The sequence below is a fragment of the Berghia stephanieae genome, chromosome 9 (assembly GCF_034508935.2).
Source record: "Berghia stephanieae isolate SIO BIC M18660-M18661 chromosome 9, UCSD_Bste_1.3, whole genome shotgun sequence".
Taxonomy (NCBI): Eukaryota; Metazoa; Mollusca; class Gastropoda; order Nudibranchia; family Aeolidiidae; genus Berghia; species Berghia stephanieae.
The window spans coordinates 9,606,476-9,627,146 of record NC_088368.1 but is presented as its reverse complement, the minus strand read 5'-3'; the positions used below and the strand labels follow the sequence as shown (position 1 = coordinate 9,627,146).

General features: G+C 37.7%; 1 protein-coding gene across 1 annotated transcript in view; it reads right to left on the bottom strand.

The window, feature by feature from the left end:
* The window catches only part of LOC144979640 (uncharacterized), a 187,410-nt gene that overhangs the window by 47,420 nt on the left and 119,319 nt on the right, over nt 1-20,671 (bottom strand). The window contains exons 8-9 of the mRNA XM_078926458.1: nt 18,129-18,223; nt 16,713-16,781 (exon numbers count right to left, since the gene is read on the bottom strand). Of these exons, the coding sequence (XP_078782584.1) occupies nt 16,713-16,781; nt 18,129-18,223 (164 nt within the window). The remainder of the gene's footprint in view (nt 1-16,712; nt 16,782-18,128; nt 18,224-20,671) is intronic.

Genomic DNA, 20,671 nt, shown 5'->3' with positions numbered 1-20,671 from the left:
TGATGATGATGATGATGATGATGATGAGATGTATAATGATGATGAAAATGATGATGATAATGGTAAAGAAAGAGGAGGATAATTTTTATTTCAAAAAGTTACCCTCACACATAAGATAGGATCCACAACAAAACTGTGGCATAGAATGGAACAATGGACAAATAAAGTATTTGGAAATGACGAGTCGATTTGTTGTCATGCCAGGCAACAAGATGGCGTGCGAGTAGACAATGACAATGGAGGTCAACATTTACACTGAGGAATAATGGAATTCATCTAAAAGTCTATCTTATTTTTATTACTTCTTCTTTCTTGAATAGAGATGGAAACATAATAAATATGTTCACCCTTTCACCCTACACCAAAAATGGCGTATCAATAATATAAACAAACGACTGTCATAATATTATAGAACATACAATTCATTTATTTGAGACAGGGAAGAGTTGTCATTTCAGCCTACAAGTTGACGTAGGGAGTGACAGGTCAATATTTAAGATTTAAAGAAAAATGTAAAATTTATGAATAAAAATCCCCCCCCCCCCCCCCCCCCTTCCTCCACCACACCCCTAAATGTCGTATCTATAATAGAATAAAGAAATGACTGTCCTAAAGAATTGGAAAAAAAAAGACAATTTATCATAGAAAAGTTTGGGTTGTCATTCCAAACATCAAATTGACAGGTCAATATTTAATTAACTCACTCAATCCTAGAGATTTTTCTACTTTTCAAAATTGAAAAAAAAAAATGTATTAAAAATGAACATGTACATAGATAGTTTTATTCAACTATCATTAACATGCAAAACTAAACACATCAGCTTTGGTAGTACGCCTATAATTTGTCTCAGAAAAATTGTAATAAATAGGCATGGGGTAATGGTAACCCGGGTAACCTATGGATATAGTCGGTGTTAGGGTTGAGTGGGGTTAAGAGTAATGTGGTTGGTCTTCAATTCGATCTTCTCCTATACTAACCCCCCCCCCCCCCCCAACCCTTGTTTTACCTTTACTTTTTTAAAAAATTTTATGTTCTTGTTTGTCTTTCTGATATTAGACACCGAGATGGCAATAACTACCAATTGATAGAACGAAGATGACGTCACACAGGCCTTTGTTATTGTTTTTTGCCATCCGCGTTTGTGAGTTGTTCTCACTAAACTGTATTAACCAGACTATAAAAGTTCATGGTTACACAGAGTTTGTGTGTTGGTCCGTTATACTTCCGGATGGCAATGTTGTGAACTCCTTGGCCAAGCGCATTCTATCTATAGCACACAAGACAAGAAGTGGTCGGAGATTCATTTAACGTCATATCAAAACAATTTCCCCATTTGACTCGATCATCAATAGGTTTGGCACGTCTTCTATATTATATTGTTCGAAGATGACGTCACTCAGGTCTTTGTTGATGTTTTTTGCCATCCGCGTTTATGAGTAATTCTCACTGAACTGTATTAACCCGACTATAAACTTTCATGGATACACAGTTTTGTGTGTTGGTCCGTTATACTTCCGGATGGCAATGTTATGAGCTTCTTAGCCAAGCGCATACTATCTATACTACTGTAGGTATTATCAATCAAAGAGATGGAAGATGAGCTTTACTATCATCATTAGACTCGCTTATGTTGTTTTTATTGACAGTGACAACATAAACAAACGGATGGAATTGAATAGAGTCAGAAATACGGAATGATGGGAGGAAGACGAGGCATGTTGGGTAATAGTTGGGTTTGACAGGACAATATTGAGAAAAAGCTCTTTAACTTTTTGTTGTTTATGGCCGCGATGGATAAGGTTGTTTTGTTTTTTTTGTTTTTCAAGGTTTGGGATGGAGTGGTAAAGAGGGAGGAGGGGAGGGAAGGGTGCATTTAAAATCAATTTGTGATTATAAAAAAGCATACAAGTTAAATGAAAACAAAAAGAGGTCAGTCGTAGTGAAATCAAAACAATTTTCTCCTGACACGATCATCAATACATTTGACACGTCCTATGTCTTCGTAAAACAGAGATGAGACGATGAGATTTACTATCGTCATTTAAAATTAGACTCGCCAATGTTTTTAATTGACAGTGACAACATAAACAAACGGATGACATTGAATAGAGTCAGAAACACAGAATGATGGGAGGAAGACGAGACACGTTGGGTAATAGCGATTTCCATAGGTCGTTGTCTCATTGGCTTTGACAGGACAATATTTTGACATGGAGTGCTTTAACTTTGTGTGCAGTCGCGATGGAAAAGATAAATTTTTGGTTAGTCTTGAGAGGGAGGAGGCAACTAAAATCAATTCGATTCATAAATCATACAAGTTGAAACAAAACAAAGGGAGGTCAGTCCTGGTTCCAATCAAAACAATTCACCCTTCTGACACGTTCATCAATACATTTGACACGCGCTCTGTGTTCTATTACTATTACTTGGTCAAAAAGAGATGAGATGGAATGTACTATCATCATTATAGTAGACTCGTCTGTGTTTATATATTTATAGTGACATAAATAAACATAATGAATAATCAGAAACACAGAATTATAAGACAAGGCATGCTGGGTAATCTAAATTCAAAGGTTGTCTCTGACACTGTGACAGGACAATATTGAGATAAAGTGCTTTATCTTTATGGAGCTAGGGAGTAACTAAAGTCAATTAATTCGTGATTCAAAAAGGCATACCAGTTGAAACCAAACAAAGGGAGGTCAGTCCTGGTTCGAATCAAAACAATTCACACCTCTGACACGTTCATCGATACGTTTGACACAAGCTCTGTGTTCTATTACGATTACTTGGTCAAGAGAGAAGAGATACAGACCTGCTTACTTGAAAATTTAAAATTCGTAGTTTTTTAGTAGATAGAAATTGTAGTCACTATTATAGTTGACTTTACAGATCAACAATTTACCCTCACAATGAATGGCTAGGCAGATATCACCTCAAAACCCTTTAAAAGATGAGAGTCTGAAATCATCTTTTATTTTCAATAAGTTTTAATGACTTAAAATGTTCATGGCGTTCTGAAATTGGAGCCAAAATTTCGTAATTTTTTGTAGAACTAAGCAGGTCTGGAGATGGGATGTACAAATATCATTAGACTCGTGTCTGTTTATATATGTATAGTGACTTAACCATAACACCGACAATATCCGTAGTTTACCCGGGTTACTTTTACCCCATGTCGATTTATTACATTTTTCTGAGACAAATTATAGGCGTAGTATCAAAGCTAATGTTTTTAGTTTTTGTATTTTAATGGTAGTTGAATAAAACTATCTATGTACTATCAATCATCACTACGTTTGACGCGGTCGCTTGTGTTTATATTATAATAATATATGGTTTTTATATAGCGCATTACCCCGTATATCAACAACCTCAATGGGCTTAAAATTGAGCTTTTATAAAGCGCAGTTTCCACTAAACGTCTCGACGCGCTTTACGAGAGGTCCCTGGACAACAACAACACTTAATATGTAGGACAGGACATGACGCCTGTTAAGCGATATATTACATTTTTTTTTCGGACAGAGACAACGCTGTTGATGGTCAGGTACTCATTTTACGCCTAAGTACGGTGAGAAAATATGGGTAAAGAGCCATAAACAAGAAAATATTGAGACTGACACCAATCTGACCTCTGACCACGCTTAACATTGCTTGACAAGACGAGATCACGAACCTCGAGACAAGAGAGACACGCTGGACTGTGTAATTTTATTGATATAGATAATATGCAGATGACGTCACTCAGGCCTTTGTTATTGTTTTTGCCATCCGCGTTTGTGAGTTGTTCTCACTAAACTGTATTAACCAGACTATAAAAGTTCATGGTTACACAGAGTTTGTGTGTTGGTCCGTTATACTTCGGATGGCAATGTTGTGAACTCCTTGGCCAAGCGCATTCTATCTATAAACTTATAAACACTAATAAAACGTGTGGTGGCAGCTATAGATAGTATGCGCTTGGCCAAGGAGTTCACAACATTGCCATCCGGAAGTATACGGACAACACACAAACTCTGTGTAACCATGAACTTTTATAGTCTGGTTAATACAGTTTAGTGAGAACAACTCAAAACGCGGATGGCAAAAACAATAACAAAGTCCTGAGTGACGTCATCTGCATACTATCTATTAGATAGAATGCGCTTGGCCAAGGAGTTCACAACATTGCCATCCGGAAGTATAACGGACCAACACACAAACTCTGTGTAACCATGAACTTTTATAGTCTGGTTAATACAGTTTAGTGAGAACAACTCACAAACGCGGATGGCAAAAACAATAACAAAGGCCTGAGTGACGTCATCTGCATACTATCTATATATGTATCGAGTGAGTAAAGTTTATGGACATTGGGTTTCCCGATCACCAGTGGGGTGATTCGTTTTTACTGAATTCCCAACTATGTGCCGATCGAGGCTCGAACCAAGGCCCTTCCGATCCGATCTTCCGACCTTGTCATACCACAAGACCACATTATAGCCGCACATTACATAGTAAAGATAGAGGAGATGCGATTGACTATCATTATATAAGACTAGTCATGTGTTATTGTTGACAATGACATAAACACTGAATAGAATGAATCGATACAGGAACACGGAATTATGGGAGGAAGAGAAGACGAGGCATGTTGGCGTACTCTGGAAAAACCCATTAAAAATTTGCCCAGAAAACTCGTCCTTCAAATATCGATCGATTTAAATGAGCCTCATCTTTGAAAACAAAATTAAAACAAAAAACTCTATAACCTGGGACTTGCAAATATATATTTAAAGGACGAGATTTGTGGCCAAATTTTAAAATATGGATTTTTTTCAGAGTACAGCAGAATAGATTTGACACTTTCTCTGTATTTATCATACTCTAGTAAAGCATGAAGAGATGGAATTTACTACTATCATTATTAGACTCGTCTGTTTATTTGTTTGACAGTGTAGACATAAACAAACAGAATAGAGTCAGAAACACGGAATTATGGAAGAAAAGACGACACGTATGGGTATAAGCCACCTCCGTGCTTTTGTCTCTGGACACTGTGACAGGACAATATTTCCATAGAGTGCTTTATCTTTATGTAGCCAAGAAGTTGTGAGGGAATAGATTTTTGTTTTTGAAGGTTGGGGGAAGGGGGGGGGGGGGGGGGGAGGAGGGTAGACAACTAAAATAAATTTATGATTTAAAAACATTCAACTTGAAACCTAACAAGGAGAGGCCAATCTTGGTCATATCAAAACAATGTTACCCCCTGACACATTCATCAATCGATTTGACACGTTCTCTGTTTTTATCATACTCTAGTAAAGAATGAAGAGACGGGATTCACTACTACGTATCATTATTAGTCACGTCTATGTATTTGTTTGGCAGTGGAGACATAAACAAACAGAATAGAGTCAGAAACACAGAATTATGGGAGAAAAGACAAGACATGTTGGGTATATAAGCCACTGCCATGCTGTTGTCTCTGGACACTGTGACAGGACAATATTTCCATAGAGTGTTTTATCTTTATGTTGTCAATATGTTCCGAGGGATAATATTTTTGTTTTTGAAGTTTGGGGGGGGGGGGGGGGGGGGAACAACTAAAATAAATTTGTGATATTATAAACCATTAAAGTTGAAACCTAACAATGAGAAGTCAGTCATATCAAAACAATGTCCCCCTCCCCCCTCCCCCCTTGACACATTCATCAATAGATTTGACACGCTCTCTGTATTTATCATACTATAGTAAAGAATGAAGAGATGGGATTCGCTACTATCATTAGTAGTCTGTGTGTTTGTTTGACATTGTACACATAAACAAACAGAAGAGAGTCAGAAACACTGAATTATGGGGGGAAAAGACAAGACTCTTACACTGTGACAGGACAATATTTCCATTAGAGTGCTTTATCTTTATGTAGCCAAGAATTTACGAGGGATAAGATTTTTATTTAAGGTTTATGGCGGGGGCGAAAAGTAAAATCATTTAGTAATTATAAAGTTTACAATTTGAAACTAACAAGGAGAAGTCAGTCTTGGTCATACCAAAACAATGTTAACCCCTGACACATTGATCAATAGATTTGACACGTTCTGCATTTATCGTACTCTAGTAAAGCGCGGTGGGAAATCGAACTCAGTACCTTTCGGGTAGTTTGAATAATAGAATTTAGTAGTGGAGACCGTAGTATCATCCAACTGGCGGTCCCAAAAAAATAAAAAAAAAATAACTAAGAGCTGAGTGACGTCAGCTTCATTCAATCCTTAGACGTACACACAACGTTCAAGACGTTGACTAAATCCAACAAATAATATCCATCAATTAATTGAAAAACAAACAATACAAAGAGCAACAAAAAACAAACAAACAAACAAACAAACCAAACGAAAACAAGATGTCAGATTTTTGAATGACCTTCCGACGACTAAAACGATTTCCAATAAATCGTCAATGCGCATGACACGTTTTGTCCTCTGTGCAAACAACAATCTGACATGTTATCTTAACCCGAGACCCAAAATAAACATTGATTGGATCAGCAACTTTAAGGAGACTTTCTCGAAGTCCCAGGTTTGAGAGTTTTTGCCAAGATGAGGGTCAATATAATCGATATCTGACCAAAAATTTTAATACGATTTTTCCAAAGTACGGCCGTGTCGTGAGTCACGACATGGCTATTGGAACAACAGCGGCTAAAATATATTTTTTAAAATTAATAAAGTGTGAGAGAGAGAGAGAGAGAGAGAGAGAGAGAGAGAGAGAGAGAGAGAGAGAGAGAGAGGAGAGAGAGAAGAGACTGGTTGTGTGATCTTAGACTGAAATCAATTGTACAAGAAAAACGGGGGAAGAAATATGGGGGAGGGGGGGGGGGGGGGGGGGGGAGGGAGAGAGAAAAATAAAAATAAAACAACAAAGAAAAAGAATCAAGACACAAAAAAAATGAAGAAAAGAAGAAGAAGAGAAGAAAGAAGAAAAGAAGAAGAAGAGAAGAGAAAGAAGGAAGAAGAAGAAGAGAAGAAGAAGAAAAGAAGAAGAAGAAGAAGAAGAAGAAGAAAGAGAAGAAAAAAGAGAGAAGAAGAAGAAGAAGAAGAAGAGAAGAAGAAGAAGAAAGAAGAAGAAGAAGAAGAAGAAGAAGAAGAAGAAAGAAGAAGAAGAAGAGGAAGAAGAGAGAAGGAAGGAAGAAGAGAAGAAGAGGAAGAGAGGGAGGAGGAGGAGGAGAAAGCAATCGACTCTTTTTTTCTCAAGGTTTTCGCTCAAAAATCAACCATCAATTATCCAAATTATCAAATTTACACTTGATTTACGAATGTAATGTGTAAAATTGTCAAATATTTGCCTCACCATTATCCAAGTAACATTAGGCTAAGCAGGCGTGCTGGTGACTTCATTAAGGCTTGCATTCATCGGGTGCCATGGAATGACGTCATAATCAATTTGACATTCGTCACAGGGGTCAAAGGTGGTGTCAGATGTAAATTCCCATTGTTTATATTATATCAACGTTAAAATAAACCATTGATTTTTATTCTTGGCGAAATGGTAGCTAAATTAGTATCTGACACAAGCAACTGGGGGTCTAAATGGAGAGAGAGAGAGAGAGAGAGAGAGAGAGAGAGAGGAGAGAGAGGAGAGAGAGAGAGAGAGAGAGAGAGGAGAGAGAGAGAGAGAGGAGAGAGAGGGGGAGAGAGAGAGAGAGAGAGAGAGAGAGAGAGAGAGAGAGATCTTTCACGTATTGGTTATAAGAGGAATAGAAGAATATTGTGTTTGTGTGAGTGTATGTGTGTGTGTGTGCGCGCGGGAGAGTGAGAAAAGAGAGAGAGAGAGAGAGAGAGAGAGAGAGTGAGAGAGAAAGTGAGAAAGAGAGACAAAGAGAGATAAGAGAGATAGATAATAGACACAAACACACACAAATACACACACAAAGAGAGAGAGAGAGAGAGAGAGAGAGAGAGAGAGAGTGAGAGAGAAAGTGAGAAAGAGAAGACAAAGAGAGATAGATAATAGACACAAACACACACAAATACACACACAAAGAGAGAGAGAGAGAGAGAGAGAGAGAGAGAGAGAGAGAGAGAGAGAGAGAGAGAGAGAGAGAATAAGAGGGGGGAGGAGATAGATGAAGGCAGGGGGAAAAGACGAGGGGTTGGGGGGTAATTTTCGGTTTTACTCGACATACATGCATGATAATCACGTGGTATTGTTTCTTTAACCAAGTGAACTTAAATGAAGACATTGGAATAATAATGTGGGTTGGAATCACCCCCCCCCCCCCCCCCCCCACACACACACACATACGCATACTCTTTTCTTTCTTTCTTTCTTTTTTTTTTTTTTTAACTGCAATATCGAGAGAATTAAGAAGTGATGCATTGAATAAAAGAGCCTTGCGGTTTTTTGACAATGTTTCAAGTTCTGACACTTGAAAAGGCGAATCAAAGGGAAAGGGGGGAAAATCATTGTGTTACTTGTTACTTGTTACCCAGTAAAAGACTTGCTTGAGAAACTATCAATTTGTGTCCGGTTTGTGACAAGTCGGTAATTAGCAAAAAACAATATCCTGTAAGTGGTGGTTGTGGTGGTGGTGGTGAGGTTGCTGCCTCGCGAAGTCTATTTTTATTTGGGCTTTTATTGTTATGCATTCTCGAATTTGTTGGGGGGTGTTAATGCTCAGCATTTTCTTTGACAAATCGGGAATAGAAAAGAAGAAAGAAAAGAAAAAGAAAATATAAGAAGAAAAAAAAAAAAGAGAAAGAAAGAGAAATCTGAAAGGGTGTGGATGGAGGTGGGGAAAAGGGGGTGAGGTGGGAGGAAAGGAGATGGGGGGGGGGGGGGGGGGGGGGGATGTGTATCTCTGCACTCATTCCAACTCGGATTTGGTTTGTGTTCAAGCCAGTAATGTTACACACATTAGATTTTAGATTTACATGTGAGCATTTGTTTATGGAGCGATAACTACTCCCAAAACGAGACATGACGCCTGTTAGGCGATATTACAGACGAAAATAGAGTGAGATAGATAGATAGATAGATAGATAGATAGATAGATAGATAGATAGATAGGTAGATAGATAGACATATATAGGTAGGCAGAGGAGAGAGAGAGAGAGAGAGAGAGAGAGAGAGAGAGAGAGAGAGAGAGAGAGAGAGAGAGAGAGAGAGAGAGAGAGAGAGAGAGAGAGAGAGAGAGGGAGAGAGAGAGAGAGAGAGAGAGAGATTGATAAGCGTTATAGGCGTGATGGCTATAATCAGGTGTCATGTTTAAACGTTGATGATGGTACCTTTAGTGTGACCTAATCAAGATTAATAATACATCAGCCACACTCAAAAAAAAAAAAAAAATGTGAACACCACATCCTTAAGCATACTACAGTGACTGTCCTATAAAATCGTGTACAAAACCTTCTTGAACGTCTGGACAGCGCATACTGTCATGCTCAATTCAAAGCATTTTCTCAATTTCCAAGACTTAATGTGGTCTCAAGTTAATTTACTAGAAAATGACGGCCATACTCTTAAAAAGCCAACGCTGATGACGACACTACAAAATTAGAAAATTAGAAAAATATGCAGAGTAGGTGGCAAGAACTTCCATGTTCAATTCAAAGAAATTTGAAATTAAGACTTACTTATGGTCACTGGTTAAAATTTCCCAGAACAAGCAGGCCAAAATTTTTAACAAGCAACTTGGGATTATACAGAAATACGCTAAGTACATTGACACCACCTTTCAAAGTGTTCTCAATTTCAGAGGTTTACATCATATTATCACCACTTCAGCAGCTACCAGAACCCAAACACACCTACTCTCAAACAGGCTATAAGTTTATAGAAAAGACTATAGATCTACGTCTGCCGAGAATCCCCGACAGTTTAATATTTCTTGTTAAATTCAAAAGCTTTCTCAATCGAAGAGGCTTGCCATATATCACCACTTCAGAATCTACCAGGACATCAATAAACCACCCTCAAACAGGCGATGACTTTTTAGAAAAAGACTACGTCTGCCGAGAATCCTCGACAGTATAATATTTCTTGTTCAATTCAAAAGCTTTCTCAAAAATTTAAGAAGCTTGTCATATATAGCTTGTCATATATATAACCACTTCAGGATCTACCAGGCCACCAAACAGACCACCCTCAATTAGGCGATGATTACACATTGAACTATTACCACTAAGGCCACGCACGAAACACATTGGACTATGTTGAGTACAACTTGACAGTTTAACGTAATATCATGTTCAATTTGAATCACGGTCAATTTTCGAATACCCTCTTATAAACTAATCAAGAGTTTAAAAGCATCTTTCATGCTACTTAGACAACGTCTTCAATTTCAGAGACTTTCCGTCGTCATTTCATCTACCAGCAAACGAATAATATCACACCTTATACACAAATAAGTGAAGTATTTTGACAACTTTCATGTTAAACAGGCTATTTAAAAAATCGCTTTATTAGAGACCTCAGTGAATCAGATCAATTGAGATTTCTTAACTTGAGTTATTTTTTTATGCTTCAGCAAAATCGTCCTAGTTTGGACTTTCGACTCAATTCGTGATTAGCGATCTATGGATTTGGATGCTTTAATCAAAGGTTCCAAGATTCAAAGGAGCTGTTACATACAGCTAAATAATAACCTAATAAAATCAATCGTTTTGCAACCATTTTGTCGATGAGCTCTAACGTAACTTTAAATGCTTCGTTCAAAATTCAAAATAACTATCTTATTGTATGTAATTACAATTTTTCTATCTTTCTTTTCTCTTTTCTTCCTTTTTTTTTCTTTCTTAAATGCAAACTCACAAAATTGAGTATAGATAGTTCGAAGATGACGTCACTCAGGTCTTTGTTATTGTTTTTTGCCACCCGCGTTTATGAGTAATGCTCACTGAACTGGATTAACTCGACTATAAACGTTCATGGATACACACAGATTTGTGTGTTGGTCCGTTAGACTTCCGGATGGCAATGTTATGAGCTTCTTAGCCAAGCGCATACTATCTATAGATAGTATGCGCTTGGCTAAGTAGCTCACAACATTGCCATCCGGAAGTATAACGGTCGAACACACAAAACTGAGTGTAACTATGAGCTTTTTCAGTGTGGTTCATACAGTTTAGTGAGAAGTGCTTATAAACGTGAATGGCAAAAAACATTAACAAAGACATGTTTGACATCATCTTCGTTCTATCTATACAGAGTATGAACACGTCACTATATTCGATGGTGACAACAAAGCAATTCTATAAAATTTTTTGGAAGACAACACAAATATAACGCAACTGATTTCACATCGTCTAATTGAAATATTGAAATTGAGATAGAAACAAAAGTTTCCATATCATAATATGCAATGTATAAAAATAAGCAACCAATGAGTAGATGAAAGATAAATATTTAAAAATCACACAAACCTCCAAATATTTGAACAGTATCTTTAACATTTGATGCTGTCTACATTATTTCAAATCAAGAATTGTAATAATAATAATAAATAATAATAATAATAATAATAATAATAATAATAATAATAATAATAATAATAATAATAATAATAATAATAATAATAATAATAATAATAATAATAATAATAATAATAATAAATCAAAGACTAACAAGCCCAAGACTCAAGACCAGACCACAGACACACAACACTCAGCTACATCAGCGATTTTTTCCCACAATTTTAGAAGGAAAAAAAAAAGAGGGGGGAGGGGGGAGAATTAATAGGTCCATATATATTTTAGTACCGATTATAACCACCATATTTTTCGCTTTCATTTCAAATTCCAAGTATATTAATATTATCCAAAATCTGAGCTTCAGTCCTCACTCGCTCCAGTCTCTTCTTATGTAGTGCCCAGAACATGAAAGCACCTCTCTTGAAACGCCACTGACTGTAAAAAACCGTCATAATATCAAAGTTCTTTTGTTCACAGCCGCAGATATGCCAGCCGTCCATGTACGGTGAAATAGATACGGCCCTTTTATGTCACTGTCAGATGACTACTTCAGGTTACTACTCAAAACCTAATTTGACAATTTTTTTCTAGCCTGTAGGATACTTGCATACATTAATTAAGAACAGTGAAAATCTTTTCCACCTCAAGCGGCATTTATTATAACATCATAGTCGAGGTGTATGTACATCATCGTAGTCGTCGTAATAGTCGAAGCGGTGGTGGTGGTGGTGGTAGTGGTAGTAGTAGTAGTAGTAGTAGTAGTAGTAGTAGTAGTAGTAGTATAGTAGTAGTAGTAGTAGTAGTAGTAGTAGTAGTAGTAGTAGTAGTAGTAGTAGTAGTAGTAGTAGTAGTAGTAGTAGTAGTAGTAGTAGTAGTAGTAGTAGTAGTAGTAGTTGCTACATCATAGAAACCCTATCAAAAGGGTACCCTATGGATACTTCTACTTCTACGACAACACTATGTAACTACCATTTCTTTTACTACTGCTACTACTACTACTACTACTACTACTACTACTACTACTACTACTACTACTACTACTACTACTACTACTACTACTACTACTACTACTACTACTACCACTACTACAACTACAACTACCAATCAAAAACCCACGACAACCACAGACCTCGACCAAAATTCACCTTAAACCCTCAATAATTTATTGCCCCGACTACTTCCTTCCCGGTCAAAATCTAATAATGATCCTTACTAAAGCGACAAGTACTTGCAGGTCACACAACCACAACAAAAGGACACTTCGTAAAGGACCAGAGACGGACAATAAGGACCGCCGATAAACACTGTCGAGGTACAAGAGCAACAGAGCCTAGCTAGAGCATTGACCACTCACCACTTATCACACTCACACTCATACTAAATAAAATGTAACACCTATTATAACTACAATCGAAGTGAGGCCGTTCGAGCACTTTCAATTGTTGAATGCCTTGTAGTTGTAATTGTTAAACTATAATTGTTTGTAGTTTACCCTGTTTTGCCAAAACACGTCTTTTTTTTTTTAAATTAATTTGGCCAGAAAATTATTGTACTTCAAATATCGATCGAGATTGTCCTTAACTTGTCCAAAATCTCTAACCTAAGGCTTCATGAGTAGTTTAAGATTTGTGACTTTTTGACAAGTTGAAGAGTTCATTTAATCCATCGATATAATTTGAACTATTACATTTCTGGCCAAAATGGAAAAAAAAAAATGTTTAGTCTGAGCATGGAGTACGTAGTCTCAACGGTTTAATTGTATGCAGTAGCATTTTTAGCGCTGGGTGCTAAGATGATAATTGGTACTAATCGATTCGGCCATAGACGAACTAAAGCAAAGGGGGTTTTAAAGTTATAGATGAAAGGTCGGACTGGCGGAAAGTGTGGCTGTGTTGGGCTGGGTGGGTTGACAGAGCTAATATGGATGGATGGTTGGATGGATGTATGGATGGGTGGGTGGATGGATAGATGGGTGGATGGATGAATCGCTAAATAAATGGATGGATGGATGGATGGATGGATGGATGGATGGATGGATGGACGGATGGATGGAAGGGTGGATGAATGGATGGGTAGATGGATGGATGGATTGATGGATGGATCAATGGACTGATGGATAACTGGCTATATGTATGGAGGGAAGTAAGGATGAGCGGATGGTAGGATTGGTTGATTGAATTTCTGTGTTTTGGCTCTCTACTATTTAAGAGTTTATTTATGTATATTTTTTTCTTCAATCTGAACAGGGACAAGGGGAGGGGAGGGGAGGGTGAGGGAGTGTCATTTACAATGAGAGTTACCCCAAATCTTTGAACGCGATTCTTTCTTTCACTGCATTTAATAATATCATTGCTCCTACAATTTTCATTACGCCTATGACACTCATAATGATGTTACATAACATAGTGAACATCGCATGAGTTATTTTTACCCTTTCCAACATAAATACTTTTCGCTGAAAGAAATAAAATAAAATAAATAAACCACTCTGCTTCAAAGAAATTTTCATTCATAATGACTACTATAAACATTATCACGATAAGGGAGTAAAATTTGAATTGAATTGCCCCTTATAGAGGTCACGTGATTACACAATCGAATCACGATTTGAGTACGAATGGCTCGCATCGTCCTAATTTGCCAGGGCTCCGTTGTTGATAATGTGTTATCATTACAGACACTTAAATTGAGACACAAAGCCATTTTGAATGCCAGCGTGAGCACTTATTTTGTATTCAGTGGAGCGTAAAAATAACTCACTCGTTTAGTATCATTGCCATTTTTGTCGCGCGTGGATGAGTATTGTATAATTTTGGTATTGAAGAGCTCACTCACAATGGGACCGTTTAAAGTTAGGGAAGATGATTTAAAAAGGGACAATATGGGGCAGAAAGAGTAGGGAGGGAGAGAGAAAGAGAGAGAGAGAAAGAGAGAGAGAGAGAGAGAGAGAGAGAGAGAGAGAGAGAGAGAGAGAGAGAGGGGAGAGAGAGAGAATCTCATTTTACTTTTTGCCAAGAGCGGTGTCTGTTGATAATAATCAACACAGTACATTGTATAATACAAGAACATGAGAGCTTTATACAGAGGGGATCAAATAATACAGGTCATGTCACTAAAAACTACGTAAGGCCAATAAAAAAAAAGACTGAAAAGAAGATGAGAGGAGGAAAAACACACACAAAAGAACATCAACTAAATTGTTTAATCGAGTGTAGTAATGCGGGCAACGAGCCGTCAATAGGCATACAGTGTGGGGAGATACGGGCAATAGAGTCCTACGTGTTGAGGAAAATAAATGGTATTCCTTTGAAGGAGACATGAATTAGTGTTGACGGAGGAACTCATTGTCATAGATTGAATACTCTGGAATACATATATTTAGAAATTTGGCCAGAAAACTCGTCCTTCAAATATCGATCGATTTAAATGACCCTCGTCTTAGCAAAAACTTTCAAACCTCGAAGTCCCAGGTTTGAAAGAATCCTTTTGTTCCGAAAATGATTTCATTGAAATTCTCGCTTACTCGCACATTCTACTCATGAACAATAAAATACAGTATTATATTATCGTGATTGACTTCATTCCATCGTCGATCCGTCGTCACATTAGATCCACTCATTCGTTAATCGTCAGTCCGTCTGAATATCCGTCACTATCCACCCATCCATCCATCCATCTATCAATATAAATTTCCAACCGTTTATCTATCCATCCATCTGCATATTAACTGTTTAGGATTTTAAAAAAAAGGTGTTATAAGTAGTAAAACCGATTCAAATTGTATTGTCACAGTAATTTATTTTCTTTTTCTTTGGAGGAGGTGTTGATGGTGGGGGTGGGGGTACGATTAACTTTAATGTATCGTGTGTGCATGTGTTTAGGTGTGTATGTGTGTTGTGTCTGGTTAAGTGCTTTCCTTTGTATTCTAGCATCCATTCTCTCCATGAAATTTTCTATCCTTTGTTCTCCATTCCTCTGTCTCTAGCTTGACGACTCCCTCGCAATCGTGCATGCAGCAATCCTCCGTCCAAGGAATTGCTGCAGGAAGGAAAAGCTGCTCGTTCTTGCGACTTACCCGTTTTTCCTGTGACAATCCATCGAGTCGTTGCTCCAAGAAGAAAGAGCTGAGCTTCTGCTGCTGCTGCTTGTGACTTGCTCGGTCAAGTCTAAAGCAAAAAAACAGCACCATTCATCCGCCATCCTTTGACAATTTATCGAGCCCTTGCTCCAAGAAAATTAGTCTGAAACTTCTACTCACCCTTTAAGTTCAACGCAAGTCAAGATAGCACCATTTCTCGGCCATCCAGTGGCCAACCAGTGATTCCATATACTTGCTCCAAAACGGGAATAGCTTTGCAAATCACTTACCGATTAAAGTCAAGACGATCTGATAGTATAGAAGTTACTATTTCAAGTCAATGAAATCAGCATCCACTGAAATAAACCTGCTGTCCCCGAACTTACTCCGTTATTATTGTGCCAGTCAGTGAGCTCAAATTATGAAATATTTTGACTTATTGCCTTTTACCAGCAATGTCGTCCGACTTAGCAAACTCGACATTTTTCTTTACACTCACCAAAACAATTCTGATCTTTAATCAATCATAACAATGTCATAACAAAATTTAAAAAAATATTATAATCATCAATTAGGAGTGGGGGTGGGATCAGTAACAATGAAAATAGATGGAGAGGGAGAGAGAGAGAGAGAGAGAGAGAGAGAGAGATAGAGTGGGGGTGGGGAGAAAAGGAGAGGGGTCACATCATCAGAGGACATTTTGTGATAACTTAGCCATAAAGGTGAATATGACATCATGAAATAAGTTTGATGATGCAAATCACACCTAAAATTAAATAAAGAATCATCTACAGAAAAAAGTAACGCTTGGGATCAGTAACAATGAAAATAGAGGGAGAGAGAGAAGAGAGAGAGAGAGAGAGAGAGAAAGAGAGAGAGAGAGAAAGAGAGAGAGAGAGAGAGAGTGAGAGAGAGAGAGAGAGAAAAGCAACAGAGTGCAAAGAAGGAAAGCATTAGATTTTGAATTGGATGTCTAATATATCTATATTTATGATGGAGGTGGAATTCAGTCAACGACAGGAGGTGAAAGAAGAAGAAGAAGAAGAAGAAGAAGAAGAAGAAGAAGAAGAAGAAGAAGAAGAAGAAGAAGAAGAAGAAGAAGAAGAAGAAGAAGAAGAAGAAGAAGAAGAAGAAGAAGAAGAAGAAGAAGAAGAAGACTATAGTGAGACTTACCCGTTGTTTTCATCCTTGTGCCAGACAGATATCAGCAGTCGTTTTCGTCTGTCTTCCTCTAGGATCTCTCTGTGGTGGAACAACAACAAACCAAATATAGTAAGATAGTATGACGTTGACGTCACTCAGGTCTTTGTTATTGCTTTTTTTTTTTTTTTTTTTTTTTCCATCTGCGTTTATGAGTTATTCTCACTAGACTGTATCAACCAGACTATAAACGATCAAGGTACACATAGTTTTGTGTGTCAGTCCGTTATACATCCGGATGGCAATTTTGTGAGCTTCTTAGCCAAGGGCATACATCTATGATAGAATGGCTTGGCCAAGGAGTTCACAAAATTGCCATCCGGAAGTATAACGGACCAACACACAAACTCTGTGTAACCATGAACTTTTATAGTCTGGTTAATACAGTTTAGTTAGAAACAACTCACAAACGCGGATGGCAAAAACAATAACAAAAGCCTGGTGACGTCATCTGCATACTATCTATAAACGATCAAGGTACACATAGTTTTGTGTGTCAGTCCGTTATACATCCGGATGGCAATTTTGTGAGCTTCTTAGCCAAGGGCATACATCTATAGTAGAATGTAGCACAGACGAGGGAGCTGTATTCTCTATGGAATGTAGTTGAATGACGGATCGTCAAGTTAAGAAAAAAAAATCTTTCAGAGCCATTAGGCCCATGGAGCCGGAGTTTATCTCGGTTTCTATAGCGTAAAACGGAATATAGCAACTGTTTGCTACCCCTTGGATAGAACGCTAGTATAATATCGCAAAGTACCTTCGGCCAGATCTAATAGCCCCAGCTACCCAATCACTGCTGGGTGGACAGGGGGCCCAGGAAAACAAATCTCGACTGCCCCCGGGATCGATCTCGGTCCTATTGATTGTGAAGCGCGTGCTCTAACAACTGAGCTATCAGGACGCCGAAATAAAAATATTAAATATTTATTACATCTTCATTCTCAGTCCTCACACACACACACACACACACACACACACGCATTTCTCGTCTCCCCCCCCCCCCCCCCCCCCCCCAACACACACACACACATACACAAGAACAGAGGCAAATAGATAGATAATATCATATTCTTTTTAAAACTACTTTAAAAAACAAACCATGTGTGCTGTCCTCTTAAAAGTATTCACTGTGTTGGTTACAACTAAGGGACATAATCTGTCATAGCCGCATTCACCTGATAGAACCAATCCTCCGGAAGAGTGATTTTACACTTCCACTGAGATTTGAACCAGTTGTTTTTTAAAAAATCACACTTTTGTTCCGTATTTTGAGCATTTCGTATTCGAACTCGGTTTTCTTCATCCAATTCATTTCGGATAACACCGAATTGAAACGATGAGTCACAATTTTCGTTCGGCTTCTTCAAAAAGCTGGAAGTTACTCACATTGAGAATTTCTCATCGAAGACTGGACTGTTTGACGAGGGGACCTGTTTCGTCTTGCATCGAGTCCGCCGGGTCTCGTCTGGAACCAAGGACATCTGCGTGGGTGGACAGGACAAGAAACAACGTTGAAGTACTGGTGCTATGCGTATAGGTAAAATACTCGCTCTATCCGTAAATCAAATTGAACATACCAAAACACAAAACTGTGTGCAACTTTAAACGTAAATGTATAGTCTGATTGATGCAATTTAGTGAGAACTAATCTCTTACAGGCTGTTTAAAAATAATTATGACTAAGAACTGATCGACGTCAACTTCGTTCTTCTATAGATAGTTCGAAGTTGACGTCAATCAGGTCTTTGTTATTGTTTTTTTGCCATCCGCGTTTATGAGTAATGCTCACTGAACTGTATTAACCTGACTATAGATAGTGTGCGCTTGGCAGGAGTTCACAACATTGCCATCCGGAAGTAAACGGACCAACACACAAACTCTGTGTAACCATGAACTTTTATAGTCAGGTTAATACAGTTTAGTGAAACAACTCACAAACGCGGATGGCAAAAACAATAACAAAGGCCTGAGTGACGTCATCTGCATACTATAGATAAACGTTCATGGATACACACAGTTTTGTGTGTTGGTCCGTTATACTTCCGGATGGCAATGTTATGAGCTTCTTAGGCAAGCGCATACTATCTATAGTCTGAATGATGTCATTTTGTGAGAACAACTCTATTACAGGCTGTTTAAAAATAATTATAACTAAGAACAATAGACGTCAACCTCGTTCCTTCTATAGATAGTTCGAAGTTGACGTCACTTAGGTCTTTGTTATTGTTTTTTGCCATCCGCGTTCATGAGTAACTCTCACTAAACTGTATGAACCAGACTATAAACAACCATGGTTACACAGAGTTTTGGGTGTTAGTCCAACTATTTCCGAATGGCAATGTTGTGAACTTCTTAGCCAAGCGCATACTATCTATAGCAGGAATGAAATTGTCGTCACTCAGCTCTCTGTTATTGTTTATGGACAGCCATTTTGATGATTAGTTCTCACTAAATGATATAAATCAGACTATAAACGTTCAAGGTTACAAATAGTTTTGTGTGTTGGTACGTTATCCAGCTGGCCGATATGAGGTTTTTTTTGTTGTTTTTTTTTAAACTAAACACATAGTATCAATATTAATTGTCCATGTGCTCGAGTCATTGATCACATGATAAAGTGTGCTCAAGATGACCTACATAATAATAAAAAGTTTCGAAACATCATGAAAGGTAATTTTGGTCGGCTTGACACAACATGGGATATAATATATTATGTTTACAATATTCATTGAGCAACACAGTGTGCTTACAATTTAAAAGAACTATTCAATCATTTGACAACAACAAATCACGTGATGGATGATTCGGCTGGACGAGAACCTGAATGTAGACCGTTCCCATTAACTAACGATAGAGTAAAATAAAGATTTGAAATTCAATAAACTTTTTGAATACAAAGTTTTGTTGCCAGAGCTGGTAATAGATAAAATGAAGATGACGTTACTCAGGTCTTTGTTATTGTTTTTTTTTTTTTTTTTGCCATCCACGTTTATGAGTAATTCTCACTAAACTGTATTAACCAGATTATAAACAACCAAAATTGCACATAGTTTTGTGTGTTGGTTCGTTATATTTCCGGATGGCGCACACTATCTATAGATAGAATGCGCTTGGCCAAGGAGTTCACAACATTGCCATCCGGAAGTATAACGGACCAACACACAAACTCTGTGTAACCATGAACTTTTATAGTCTGGTTAATACAGTTTAGTGAGAACAACTCACAAACGCGGATGGCAAAAACAATAACAAAGGCCTGAGTGACGTCATCTGCATACTCTCTATATAGGAGTTTAAAGCATTAATCTAATGTAATTAAACACAAATTGGTGACTTTTAAAGCTAGTTATAATGTCTAATAATATGTTGTCGCCCTTGAAAACTTCGACTACTCTTTCCAATTGGATTCAGTAGTCTGATGTCACGCGCCCGACAACGGCGGCCAGCTTGGTTCTAAACAAAGAAAATCATTACTTTTTATTCTTCAAGCTGGCTAGAACTTTTCATATGTCTTGTGACCAGAATGTGTAAAAGTCAAAACATGATCAAGTTTATGTTGTTTTTTTTTTTTTTCCTCTGGGTACGCTTTTATGCTCGCCGGAGAAATATTTTATACGGGCGTCCGCCATTGTTCCGATAGTTTAGAGCCAGTGTTGCTAAGTTACAATGCGTCATTATGAAGGAAGTGACGTTACGACTATGAATCCTATTTCAAGTAGGCAGGATCTTAGTCCACAGTTTGTGCCGAAAACTGAGATTATCTTTATATAAAATAAAACAGAAACTACTTTTTGTGGCAATACGGAACAATGGCGGACACCCTTATGAAATATTTCTCCGACGAGCATAAAAGTGTATCCAGAGGAGAAAAACATTATAAATATGATCAGGTTTTGACTTTCACATTCTGATCACATGACATGAAAAAT